The sequence below is a fragment of the Mus caroli genome, chromosome 7 (assembly GCF_900094665.2).
Source record: "Mus caroli chromosome 7, CAROLI_EIJ_v1.1, whole genome shotgun sequence".
NCBI classification, from domain to species: Eukaryota; Metazoa; Chordata; class Mammalia; order Rodentia; family Muridae; genus Mus; species Mus caroli.
The window spans coordinates 132,541,395-132,555,531 of NC_034576.1; the positions used below are offsets into that span (position 1 = coordinate 132,541,395).

Here is a 14,137-nt window from a genome sequence, read left to right on the forward strand (position 1 = left end):
AAAAAAAAAAAAAAAAAAAAAAAAAAAAAAAAAGAACATCACGGTCACAGTAGCTGGCCTCACGCTCCTGCCGGCCTTCACCAGTTACAGTTCAGGAACTGGACGCTAGAGGGAGACAAACCCCAGATGGCCTGGGCATGAGGAACTACTAAGGCTCGAGTTGCCCAATACAATTTTAATCCCACTGTGTAGGAAACGTTACCTTCAGCTGGCATCAGGCACTTAGCCGCTGCTGGCTCTGACTCAGTGGGATGACAGGCTCAGAAATCTCAAAGGTCTTCACAATCTCCTGCTCAGAAACGAACATTTAGGCAGTGGGTTCATGGGGAAAGAGGTCCAGGTCCGAACTGCCCTGGGGTGACCTGCAGGGCCTTACCTCCCAGTCATGGTAACTCAAAGCTATAATTCCTTGACTCCTAATTTGAATGTTGTGGTCAATTCCCTCGCTTTCTTCATTAATCACTGGCTCTGTTTAAAAGAAAAAAGATTTCAAACATTTCCAATCAGAACAGGTAACTTGAACAGCAAATGATCATAGGATTGAAGCTTGTACTGAGAAGATACTTGTACGTGCTTCCTAGATACCACGTACTACAAGCAGCTGAGTGGCGTAGCAAGTCACCCCGCTGACTCCCACATTAACCCTGGGGTCTTTCTCTGAACGTTTAGCTTATCTGTGCACCAGCCACTTAGCTAAACCTTAGTGAGTCCAAGATGAAGCCAAGCGCATGGAACAAATAGCTGCATTGGAAGTCCTTAGTTCTCCATAAGGGACTTCGGAAGGGCATGAGTGAGAGAGACTGTATGCAGATAAGAGCAAGAGAGAACAGAACCTCGGAGGGAAGGCGTTGGCAGCACGGACAGTGGTGGTTAGAAAGAAGGAAGCTACAAAAGTTACAAACAGTAAAAGTTAGGGGGATTTATCATTTTGTTAATCTTTTTTTTTTTTTTCAAGATGGTTTTTCTGGGTAGCGCTTGCTGTCGTGGAACTCGCTCTGTAGACCAGGCTGGCCTCAAACTCAGAAATCTGCCTGCCTCTGCCTCCCAAGTGCTGGCAATAAAGGCGTGCACCACCACTGCCCAGGTTTTAAAACCATCCTATTTTCACAATTTTCAGTTAACTAGGACAGATACATTTTGTTTACATCAATTTTATTAAAATGGGAATTTACTAGGCATGATGGCCCATGCTTTTGATCCCAATACCCAGAAGACATAAACAAGTGGGTCTCTTTGAGTTTAAAGCTGGTGTGTTCTACACACAAGTTCTAGGCTAGCCAGGGACACATTGTGACACCGTCTCAGTAACGGAACTTCTTTGGTTTAAAAAAACAAGAAAAAAAAAATTTTTGTAGTGGCACAAGCAAGCCTTCCTTCCCCACACTTGGGAGACAGAGGCAGGCAGATCACTGTGTACCAGGTCTGGCTGGTCTATGTAGTAACTTCCTGGACAGCCAGGGTAATGGAGACAGACCCTGTCTCAAAACAAACAAAAAAACCCAAAACAAAAACAGAACAAAAAACCAGAAGCTTTTAATTCCAGCACTAAGAAGATTGAAAGTTTAAGGCCAGCCTAGACTACAAAACAAATTTTAGGCTAGCCTGGGCCATTTGCAGGGCTGGGGGGAGGGAAGAAGAAAAGAAGAAAAACAGAAAAAGACCTTACATTTAGTAAAACAAAATGGATTTCATAAAGTCTACTTTTTTTTTTTTTTGGACTTTTTAAAAGATTTATTTGTTTATGTGAGTACATTATAGCTGTCTTCAGACACACCAGAAGAGGGCATCAGATCCCACTACAGATGGTTATGAGTCACCATGTGGTTGCTGGGAAATTAAACTCAGGTACTCTGAAAGAGTAACCAGTGCTTTTACCCGCTGAGCTTTCTCTCCAGCCCCAACTCTAATATTTTCTAAAACTGATTTCTATGAACATAGTATAATTTACCTATTATTGGCAGTCGGTCTTGGTCAAGTCTTATTCTTGCAAAACCATCCTGAAACAAAAACATGGTTTGAGGCAAGCACCAAAATCTACTGCATGAAAATACTTAATCAGGTAGGAAAAGCTCTACTTCAGGCAGCCAAAATGTACCCTAAGTCACAGACAAGTCTTTTCTCGTATCACCCTCCAAGGATTATGGCTAATGCTTCTAATTGACTTTTACCAGACACAGATTCCATACTGCCTTTATTACAATTATTACTATACTATTCCTTGGAGGAATGGAGCGACGCTATGGTACACTGGGAAATCAGAGGACAACCTGTGACGTTGATGGACCGCGTGGACCCTGAGAGAGACCTCACCCGCTGTGCCAACTCACCAGTCCTCTCTCCCGAGAAACCCTCAGGGCAACCATCTTCCTCTTTAACTGATTTATGCGTTCTATCACATATACTCCACATTTTAACATGCATTATTCTGTCACTGGGACCACTGGCAAACATGCCTCTATTGTTTGAGAGAGTACATGGATAAACAGAAGCTTTTGTCTAAATTTAAAAACCAAATTTATCTTACATGTTCCGGAATACAACACGATGTAAGGCTTGAATCTCAATTCAAATATCTTTAGCACACTGAAAGGGGTTTGATTTAATGCTGTGTACACGTCCCACACTTCACGAGCTACAAACTACTGTAAAGCCCCCGCCCCACATAGAGCCTTTCTCCACACGCACCAGCTGTTTGGCCATGTTAACTTTATCACTTGCTTTCTATATCATTACTAGTATTATGTGAGAGGTGTGAGGCTGTCTCCTTCTCCTGCTTCTTTGGTCTCCTGTTTCTTTGGAATAAGTTTTTTCTTTTTGTCACCCTACCCTGTGACAGGGTTACTCTGTGTAGCCCTGACTGTCCTGGAAGGCACTCTGTAAACCAGACTGGCCTTGAACTCACAGAGATCTGCCTGCCTCTGCCTCCCGAGAGCTGAGACTAAAGGCGTGCACCATCACCGCCTGGCAAGCTTGTTTTTATACAGCATGAAAACTTCAGGAACTTTACCACATTGTAATTGTTTCTTTTTCAAGCTTTACCATTATATTTAGAACTAGAAGTATTTCAAATTTGGAAGAATTTGGGACTATCTGCATAGATACAATGAGGTATTTTGGAATTGGGACCTAATCTAAACCTGAAATTCATTTTTGCTCCATATACACCTTACACTGCCAGAAGGTAACTTCACACTCTAATTTAACGGGCCTGCTTCAGTAGTTGTGAAATCTTCCAATTTCAAACTAGTAATGATTACCTTGTGATTTTTAAAAACTAAAAGCAACCCATAAATTTTAGTTTACCTAACGTACCAATTAATATTCTGCTATAATGGACAAATACCTCTATCAGCGGTGTATCATTTTTAAAACACATAAGATGTTAGAGAAATCTAAAACCTTACCCGTATGATGAAGGAAACATGAAAGATGTTTTCCACTGTACGGGGGAAAGAATGTGGATCAACCACAAAATCAAAAAACGACATTGGCGTATCAGCTGTAGAAAAAAAAAGAGACAATCTTCAAATCACACACACACACAAAAAAAAAAACGATTATTTCAGAACAAGGTCTATGCCCTAATGTTAACTAGCAACAAGAAGGAACACGCAGGCCTCCTGCTGTGGGGTGTAGGCCATTCTCAAGGTCAGTTTGGCGTTTCTACTAAAATACAGATAACTGACCTGGCAGCCGCCCTCAGCAATTAGTGGCTCAAACAAAGACCCACCTCAGCAGTTTGTAGGGCAGGAAAATGCAACAAAGAAAGAACCTTTCCAGTGATAAGGATTATTAACTATGTGTATGATACAGCCATCCCATGGGAAACCCTGAAAAGAATAAGGGCAAGTTGTAGGATGTCGAACGGCGTCTACAGGGAAAAGCCACACCTCAGAAAGTGTGTATCAGGACTGATTGACCGACTGATTGATTGATTAGCTTGGAAAAAAGAAAAAGGAAAGGAAAGTACCCCTCCCCCCAACCTGACATGTATATTTACATGAAATAAACAGGAAACACTGTTAAAGCAGGCACCCGTTTGACAAGTGACCAACATGAGGAATACAAGGGGGGAGATACTTTTATTGGGGCTGGCCACATGCCTCCGAGGTTAAGAACACAGGGCCAGGCATGTATGCTGTACACAGACATAGAGGCAAGCAAAGCACCCATACACATAAAATAAAAATAACAAATTTTTCTTTAAAAAAAAACCAAAGTAACCTAAAACACTTTTTAAGTTATCTTATCAACATCACATGAGGTATTTAGGAGGAAAAGCCTCAAAAATATGTTTGATTAAAAAAAAAAAGAAAGTGAGACAGGTGTATCGTCTGCCTGTAATTCCTGCACTCAGGAGGCGAAGGCAGGCAGACACCCATGAGTCTGAGGCCAGCCTAAACTACTCAGTTCTGGGCCAGCCTGGGCAATAGCTCCTTTAAAAAAGAAACACAGGAAAGAGTCACAATAACTCAAATATATGCAACTGAAAATGCCTTTTAAATAAAGCCACCTTGTAGGAAGTGACAAGCCCACGAAACACCATTGGTGGTACTTTTGAACTTGGCGCCATACTTACGGTCTTCTCGAAAGTATGTCTGCAACAATCCCAAGATCCTCTCTACTTCCTTCTCGGTTGCTTCTTGGTGAGATTCTTCCATGCATTTCAACTGGCAAACAAATCATCAACAGGCTCACGCACCCGTCACACAGGTCACCCGGCAGTTGACAATCTTTCCTTCTCTGTTGCACGCCCAAACCTCAAAGTTCTGGTTAGGCTTGCTAGCTTTTAAACTTACCTGTCTTAAAACTTTACAGTGTTAAAAAAAAAAGTCTTCTCATTTCAGTCCTATCTTTATATTCTTGGTAGACAGGTTAATGACACCCAACAGCTAGCTCAACTGTCTTTCGGTTAAACAAAGTCACAACCAATGGCTTAGGACAGTGGTTCTCGAATGCATGTGATCTTGTCCCACAGGGGTCTACAGTAGAGACATTTTTGGTGATAGCTGGTATGGTGCTATATAGTATCTAGTGAGCAGAGGCAAGAATTCTACACATCTTAGCAATGCCCAGACAGTTCCCTCACGCAGGAATCACGCAGCCCTAAGGGCTGACAGTGCTAACGCTGAGAAACTCTGGTTTGGGAGAACTGATTAAAACCATACAAGTAAGTGAAAGTGGACAATCCAACAATATGTTAGGAGACATCTGAGTTAGGAGACATCTGAAATAAAATCTTTGAATGACAAGAACCTGACTCCGGACCATAACCACTTAGATACTTGTGACTTTGTTTAATGGATTACATTAAACATTTGTTTAATGTTTCAGGGTGTTACTATGTAGCCCAGCTGACCTGGCCTAGAATTCCAGATTCGAGCAAAGCTGGCCCCCAACTCCACCAACACCCAACCTCGTATGTATTAAATATAGGTTAGTCTAAAAAAAAAAAAAAAAAAAAACAATATTTGAAAAACAAACCTGAGCAGGCATTGCACGCTGCTCTTCTATCATGCGAGGCTGTCTTGGCCGATCACTTCGTGGCTTTGGCACAGGGAATTCTCCATGTATTGAACCCAACCTAGTGAGAAAATATGCTTTCATGTCTTTTTTTTGTTTCTTTTATAAACAAACCCCTTTCACTGACTGAACAAATAGAATCTAAAGGAAAAAATAATAATAATTAGAAACCAGTATCCTAGACCTATGGGAAAAAAGGACTAGACCACATTGGACAGCTGTCCCAGGAAAAGATCTACTGGGGAAGGGGGCTGTACACTTGTAGACTGTCTTAAAAGGACCAGCAAGAGCCATCCTTGGTTTGTCACAGTACTAGAATAGCCACTTCATTTCTTAGTTGAGACGATGAGTTGATGAAATAGTCTTCAAATACAATGAGTGATCATGCAAGAGGAGGCTCTAATAAATAATAAACTGCCATAATCTCAGGATACTCAGGAGGAGCCTTCACCCTCCCGCATGAGAAGGAGTTCATATATCATAAACAGATTCAGAAACACGCTACAGACCCCAAAATCTCTGACCTAGAAAGCAAACGAGCCAATAGAGCACCTTGGTAAAGGTCCTGCCTTGTGGCATTTCCTGCTAAGGGAGGACAGAGACCGTTGACTCGAGTGACACTTTTGGACTTCTGTTCACGTCTGGGGAGTCTCTGAACAATGGCTTCATGACTGTGACTTCCTTACTACTTAAAAATCTTTGTCCCTACATAAAAATAATTTACGGTTTACAAATTATGATTATGGCTAGTCTGTTGGATTTTGAAAGTAATCTTACAGAAAGTGGAATGTATGGGTCTTATTAAAGGTGTTTTCTGCTGTTTTGCCTGATATTTTCCAGGAGTCATAGACAATTAATTCAATATCAGCTCTGTCTTCATCACGGATGACCTCTTGAGCTTCTAGTGGGTTTACACCCATATGTGTCAGCTACAACAGAAAGAAACAAGAAAAGAAAAAAGTTAAGCCACAGGCCAACAGTCTCCAAAGTCAATAAAGAAGCCAGAGGGAGCGCCTGTGTTCATCCTAGCTCAGTTTCCAACTGCAAAGATAATCTCACATATAGATCCCTATTCAAAATTACCTTCTGTTGTGAGAAAATATTCCCCAGTATACTGAGAACTTCTGGCGAGACAGTGAGATGATTTGGCTTAGCAGTTCTCAACCAGGGCGACTTTGCCTCTAAAGGGTGTTTTGGCACTACAAAATATTTTTGGCAGTCAGCGACAGCCATGCTGTGGCACTGTAGGCAGAGGCCAGGGAAACTGTCCTATGGTGCACATTCAATAAGCATTCAACATAGAGAGGTACCCAGCCCAAACGTGCTGAGGCAGAGAAACCCTGTTCCTTTCCACTCCAGCCAAAGGGGCTTGAGAATGGCAGGCAATGAGCTCAGAGGCCTACTGGGGTACAGGCAGCTAGCTCCACTAGGAACAAAACCATACCAGCAGGGACACGAAAGACCCCAAACCAAGCACTCCAGTACACAAACAGACATTTAGCTGGCTTTCAGATCTCAGTGACTGGCCAGTTTCCTAAAAGGACCTCAGTATATCCAGAGAGCAGTAACGCACAAGAAGAAACTCCTAACAGTGTCGTTTCCTGAGGAGACTTGGCAACAAATCAAATTCTCTTGTCTATATTTTACAGAAGTGTATTTACAGCCAGGTGTACTGGGTATTATACTACATCAGTTTCTTAAGAAAGAACACACTTCTTTGTTTTGTTTTAGTTTTGTTTTTGTTTTTTTGTGCTTCAGAGACAGGGTTTCTCTGTGTAGCCCCAGCTGTCCTGGAACTCACTCTGTAGACCAGGCTGACCCCGAACTCAAAAATTCACCTGCCTCTGCCTCCCAGTTGGGGATTAATGGCGTGCTCTACCACTGACCAGCTAAGAAAGAATACATTATCTCAGGCAGTAATATGCCTAAAATTTCTTAAAGAAGTAGAATGTATAAACAATAATTAGAAAGCCTTCAATGCAACCGGACTTGGAGAGGGAGGGAAGCTTCCAGGACCCACTCCGAGCGGCACAATGGCTCTCCTCCACTCCTCTGCCATCCAGTCCAGAGGGCCCTGCCTGGAACTCAGAGATCCGCCTGCCTCTGCCACCTGAGTGCTGGGACTAATGGTGTGAGTCACCACACCCAGCTTTCTCCTTTAATGTTTTATTGTGATGTTAGACTTGTGATGTTAGACTGGAGTTATACCAGACGCCAGAAAAGTTTTTACTTCCTGCTTTAAGACTTTAACTTACTGGGATGTTATTTAAAGGTTAAAGCATAACTAACTTTTATTTTAAAAACACTTAGCATGTGTATGTCAACATTTCCAAAATACGTTGTACTTCATAAGACTTAGTTTAAGAAAACAGTAAAACTTTAAAAATAAACTGCAATTAATCATGTTCCTCGTTATTTTAAGAAGCAATCACTTTATTTGGCCCAGCCTCACAAATGCTGACCTTTTTCCAACATTGGTACTAAACCGAGGGCCTTGTGGATGCAGTAGGCAAGGGTTCTACCACTGAACTACAGAGGACGTCTTCACATAACACAACCTTGCAATCCTCTTGCCTCAGGCTCCCAAGTAGCTGAGAATGACATGTGTGTCACATGTCATTAAGCACACACAGCTTAAGCCATCTAATAGCCTTTTAAACATAAAAGCACTGTCAAAATTCAGTGTACTGCTGGGTGTGGTAGGGTAAAGGACATGCCTTTATTCCCAGCACTCAGAAGGCAGAGGCAGGCAGATCTCTATGAGTTCCAGGTCTGTCTAGTTCACAGAGTGAGTTCCCGAATAGCCAGGATCTCAAAGGTCAAAAACAAAAAGTAATTCTATTCTTGGGCATGTTCATCAAAAAGGTTTTAAAAAGGTACTGCCGGACGTGTTGGCGCACGCCTTTGATCCCAGCACTCGGGAGGGAGAGGCAGGCGGATTTCTGAGTTCGAGGCCAGCCTGGTCTACAAAGTGAGTTCCAGGACAGCCAGGGCTATACAGAGAAACCCTGTCTTGAATCCCCCCCCTTCCAAAAAAAAAAACAAACTTCAGGTACCAATGACTCACATTTGCTAAGAGGCAAAGGTGGGTGAATTAAAAACTAAATTCAATACGAAACCACCCATCCTATTTGCATGATTCTAAAAATGTTCCAAGACAGAATATGCCTATATAACAAGGTCATCTACAGCTGACCTCTACCCTGAGCTGCCTGCCCTCAACCTTCACCTCCATAGTGTGAGCTCTGGTCCAGCCTAGGATAGATGTCCTAGAATGACCTAGAACATTTAGGAAGTAGCAGAGGAAATGACTATTAACAACCAGAACATACAGAGTCTTAGAAGAGAACACTAAGAGGTTTCAAACTGCTCCAAGTTCCCGCCCTAAATTCCAGCACTCAGAAGGCAGAGGCAGGCAGATCACTATGAGTTCCACAGAGATCTGTTTAATCTGTTAATGTCCTAAGACCTCCGTAGAACACTCTAAGACCAAAAATAAATAAATAAATAAGAGGAGATAAAGTGAAAATCATCTGCAAACTGATATGGGCAAGTAGAGAATTATATAATAAGACATTTTAAAGAAGCACTTAATTAAAATTCTGTAGCTTTAAACTTACTAGAGTTTCAACATATCTTAACATATCAAATGAGCTCAGGTCAGAGCGCAGCTGTTTGGCTTTCTCTTTGCCCAAGTCTGAAGCCAGAACAAGAAACTGGGCATCCAGAACTGCCTCTCTTGCTCGTGACACTGTAGAACAAGAAATACATGTTAAGAAACACATGTAATCCACAGGTACGCCCCCAAATTTTCAAGTACTTCTTAGGATTTTTCCACTAAGCCAAAACAATCCTCAGGAGGCTGGAAATGGACCCATGGACATTGATAACAGGTTCCCTCCCCACCACACCAAAACCTCCCCCACTGCTCACCAATCTTAGAGCTCACTCTCTAGCTTTCATATTCCTGGTCACTGAACCAGTATCTCCTTTTTTTTTTTTTTCTTTTAGATTTATTTTATGTGTATGAGTGTTTTCCTGCATGTATGTAAACAGGGCATCTGTGAACCTGAAGCCCATGGAGATCAGAAGAGGTCAACATATCCCCTGGAACTGGAGTTGTGGGTGCTGGGAATCGAACCCAGGTCTTCTACAAGAGCAAGAGGTGCTTTTAACCACTGAACCGTCTCTTCAGCCGGGACCAACCATAGTCTCTTAATAACCCCAGTATAGCAAAGACTTGGTGATACATAACACCTGTCTCTCTGACTCCCACATGCTGATCACCATTCTCACCTGAGCTGCTGTAACTCCCAGGGAATGGCCACTACAGGTAGGGAGAGATGATACAAAGTCTGTAGAGGAAGAAGGGTTAACCGAAGGACAGGCTGAGCTAGCGGAGCTGGGTTTTACAGCCCCTATCCTATGGGTCACAGAGGATCGGAAATAGCAGTCAAGGAAGACTCAAATATAAGGCAAGCCAAACAAATTCAAAAAGAAATGCCTGTGCCCAGCAGGCCCCTCAAGGCCACTTTCACTTGAGCCAACTGATTTCCTGAAGCACTGGCACAAAAACAGAAAACACACAGCTAGGAAACTTATTGGCTCTGGCTTTTGTTCTTAGCCATCGTTTCTCTCTCCAGAAGGAAAGATTTTAATCATTCCGAGAGTCACTGCAGAAGTCACAGAGAAAAGGAAAGCAGACACTGGCTGCTGGGCTCTTGTCTACAACACCCCCTCCCTTGCCCAACAGCCACATAGGCTACTACAAGAAAAGTGCAGATCTGTCTGGACAATAGCAAGTTCCCTATAGAATTAAAACAGGTGTGACGCCCATGAGTTATGCCAAGCAGGATAACTGTTTTGTTTTTGTTTGGTTTGGTTTTTTGAGACAGGGTTTCTCTGTGTAGCCCTGGCTGTCCTGGAACTCACTCTGTAGACCAGGCTGGCCTCGAACTCAGAAATCCGCCTGCCTCTGCCTCCTGAGTGCTGGTGTGGGCTACCATGCCTAGCACGGGATAACTCTTGAGAGCCCAGCTGAGTGAATAATTTTGCCTTCTACTGAGGGAGGTAACATGGAAGAAGTCAGTAAGATGGACGGTTGATAATAGGGGTGTAAATGAGCCAATCACAGATGAGACCGTGTGGGTCCAGGCTATGATGGAAGAGAAAGCTTGACAGTGGAAAAGTGGAAGAGGAGCCACAATCCTTCAAGTTCTGGAGGTGATTTAGTGAATAGTCCAGACCAAAAAGGTGAACTGTAAGGAGGCCATGGCCAGAGCAGGAAAGACAGAAGGACGACATTCACTAAACGCTGTGACAACGCAAACAACCAGGCATCCTAGATGACTAGAAGCAAACTGTCCGCAAGATCATGAGGAACTGTGGTTAGCAGGGAACAGGGCATTCCTGGTTTCTCTCCTTATCACTGCAGTTGCCCCTTTCTGTTCCTAAAGCAGTGAGAGAGGCCCAAAGAGAAACATGGTCTGTATAGCTGTCCTGGTCTCCCATCAGGATGTACACCCACCTTGATCATTGGATACCAGCCAAAGCGGTTGCCACTACAACCAACTGCTGCTGCTTTTAATTCAAACTAAGATGGTGGTTCTAAGCCCCCATGGGGCTGGGGAAGAGGAACCAGCAGTTAATACAGAGTACTGCTCTTCCAAGAGGCCTCTGGGTTGGGTTCCCAACTCACACCCGCCGTGTACTCCAGCTCTGAGAAGAATCCCATATCCTCTTCTGGCCACCACAGATAACTGTACTTATGTGCACAAACCCACATGGACACACAACTTCAAACAAATAGAAAACTCCCAGGAGCCAGATTTCAACACGGAAAGTTCTTCCCCACTGCCCCCAACCACACACAAGAGGTGTGCCTGTAGATGAGGCACCTCCGCTAGGTTATCGGTGGATCAACAGCTAAAGGAGGGGAGACCAAGGAAGGAAAAGAAGAGAGGATCTCTGAGGCGAGCTGCACTGTTCTCTAGTTCATCTATCTACTTAACAGAACATCCAAGTGAAACCTTCACATTCAAGCCAGCAAAAGAATCACGGCTTCTTGTTTGGTTGTTTGGGTTTTTTTTGTTTTGTTTTGTTGTTGTTTTTTTTTTTTAGGTTTTTCGAGACAGGGTTTCTCTGTGTAGCCCTGGCTGTCCTGGAACTCACTTTGTAGACCAGGCAGGCCTTGAACTCAGAAATCCGCCTGCCTCTGCCTCAGGAGTGCTGGGATTAAAGGTGTGTGCCACCAAGCCCGGCTTGTTTGTTTGTTTTTGAGACAGGGTTTCTGTGTGTAGCTGTAGATGCACAGGAACTGACAGTTGCAGACCAGGCTAGCCTTGAACTCAGAGACCTGCCTCTGCCCCTCCCCCGCTCCCCAGTGCTGAGATGAAAGGGTGTATACCACCACTGCCCAGCTCATGGAAGAGGCTTCTTAAAACAGATTGTACAACTCCTTCCTGACTCCCAGAAATCTGTGAAGAACCCTCAAGCATACACTGAACCAAATGGTAAGTGCACAGTATTGTTGCTAAACCTGTGCACTAGTAAATGGGAATTATGGAACAACAATAATTGGCTTCTATAAAAGTAACCAGTGAGTATAAGCTGCAATAACAGATTTAAAATCATGAATTACCTTCATTAAACAGAGTGTTAGCTTCTTCCAGGACCTCTGTTAGTTTGTCACCAGCATTCAGTATGTCTTCCCGGTTTTCTATTTAAAAGAATACAAGCTTAGGGAACTGTGCACATCCTTCACTAATAAGTAGCAACTTGCAGTTCCTTCCACTCCTACAGCCTGGGTAATGATTAGAGTGGCTTTATCTCTTTAACAGAAAAAGCCTTTATCTTTTACAGAGACAATGTTACTGTTCCAAGCAAATTGAACGTCTGTGTGTGCAGAAGGCCTGGGGTCAACCTTTGATGTCCTTCCCTCAGCGCACCATCACCTTTGCCTTTTGAGACAGGGTCTCTTTTTTATTTATTTATTTATAGAACTAGCCAAGAAGGCTAGGTGGGCTGGCCAAAGAGATCCAGGGTCTCTGCTTCCCCAAGGCTGAGGATACAAGTTTACAGAACTATTTTTAGGAGACACTTTAGAGGGTTCTGGGGAATCTAATTAAGGTTGCAAGAGAAGCATCTGCCCATCTCCCCAGCCCTCAAAACTTGAACTCTTGACAGGAAACACTTGCTCCCCAAATGTGCAAAGGGATGACTCTTCGGCTTCCCAATACAAGGGCTCGCTTAAGAAATGATTGTCAACTTCTCAAGCAACAGGCTCATCTGGAGAGCCACACAACAAACGCTTGGGCCTATACAGCATTTCTGATTCAGTGTATCCGAGCTGGGCAGGGAAATGTGCATTTTAGCAATCCCAAGGGACTCCATTGCTCAGGCGCCCACGCGGAGCAAGCTAGATTGAACAAAAAGCATTTGGTGTTGTGTGCTTGTCTTCCCTACTGGCTGGCTGAGCTCAAGCAAGTCACCACCAACCAGGTCTGGTCTCCCGCTTTTCCAGCCGGCCACACTGCACCTGCGCGCCCGCCGCCAAGGTCGCGTAGGGTGCACTTCGTAAACAAGCGAAGGCGCGCTGCCGCGAGCCTGCGCAGACCGGCCAGCGCCCGCACCTCCGCCGCCCTCCCCAGCCATGGAACGCCACCGGCCCGCGCAGCCACAAAGCGCCACCTTACGTTGGACAGAGTTGATGAGAGCGCGGTACTGATGGCGGATCTGGCGGCACAGGCCCTGGTCGTACTCGGCCTCCAAGCAGGCCGGGTCCATCAGCTCGTCCCCAGAATCAGACACATCGGAGTCCTCCAAGCTCGGACGCTCCGCTGCCTCCCTGCGCTCCGGCGCGGCGCCGCGGCGGGCCAGCGGGGACCGCGAGCGGGATCGGGAGCGGGTGCGATCCCGGTGCGGATCGCGGCCCCGGCCCCGGCCCTCAGACCGGCGACCGCTGCTGTCGCCAGACATCGCGCCAATTCGCCTTGCAACTTCGGAGCGGCGGAAGTTCGCGCCAGAAACTGAAACCCCCGGCTGGGCTCGAGCGCCGGCTCCAGGAGCAACGCAGCTCCCCGGCTGGCGCGTGAGCGCACAGCGACACCTGTGGCCTGGAGGTCGCGGCGGGGTTGGCTGTGTCTGTGCCTCGCATTGGTTCTCATCTACAAGCAAGAGTCTTAGGACTTTAGATCTCTGATCCTAATGCCCACCCCACTTAGTCATGCATCTTCCCATTGTCTCGTTGGCTCCTCTGGCCTTGGGGAGGACACAACAAACAAAACAAGAGTTCCTTGACTGTACCATAGTAAACTGTTAAGCATCCTTCTAAATATCTGCACCACCACGGCAGGTTCACAGCTGATTCTCTAACTACAAATACCCTATAACAGGTCTGAGGAAGATAATTATATGCAATGTGGTTTCAAAGATACATGTATACATTTCATTCCATATAATTGTGTGTGTGTGTGCACTGTACATAGATACGCATGCACAAGTGTGCATCTGCGGGTGCAGACTGCAGGTTGGCTTCAGGGGTCTTCCTCTTTTAGTTCCACAATTTTTAGATTTGTTGTGTGTGTATACATCCTTTATTTGCCTGCACACTGTG

The 14,137-nt window shown here is 44.6% G+C and overlaps 1 protein-coding gene across 2 annotated transcripts in view; it reads right to left on the minus strand.

Moving 5' to 3' along the window:
• The window catches only part of Nsmce4a (NSE4 homolog A, SMC5-SMC6 complex component), a 14,929-nt gene extending 1,052 nt beyond the window's left edge, over positions 1 to 13,877 (minus strand). Inside the window, exons 1-11 of one of the 2 annotated variants that reach the window (XM_029480131.1) lie at positions 13,218 to 13,877; positions 12,164 to 12,241; positions 9,144 to 9,274; positions 6,301 to 6,452; positions 5,485 to 5,584; positions 4,580 to 4,670; positions 3,405 to 3,499; positions 1,949 to 1,997; positions 377 to 468; positions 203 to 289; positions 48 to 105 (exon numbers count right to left, since the gene is read on the minus strand). In XM_029480131.1, coding sequence (XP_029335991.1) covers positions 215 to 289; positions 377 to 468; positions 1,949 to 1,997; positions 3,405 to 3,499; positions 4,580 to 4,670; positions 5,485 to 5,584; positions 6,301 to 6,452; positions 9,144 to 9,274; positions 12,164 to 12,241; positions 13,218 to 13,500 — 1,146 coding nt within the window. In that variant the 5' untranslated portion in view covers positions 13,501 to 13,877 and the 3' untranslated portion in view covers positions 48 to 105; positions 203 to 214. Of the gene's footprint in view, positions 1 to 47; positions 106 to 202; positions 290 to 376; positions 469 to 1,948; positions 1,998 to 3,404; positions 3,500 to 4,579; positions 4,671 to 5,484; positions 5,585 to 6,300; positions 6,453 to 9,143; positions 9,275 to 12,163; positions 12,242 to 13,217 lie in introns of those variants that run through there. The other variant, XM_021167158.2, reaches the window with a different exon arrangement.
• Between the last annotated feature and the right edge of the window lie 260 nt (positions 13,878 to 14,137).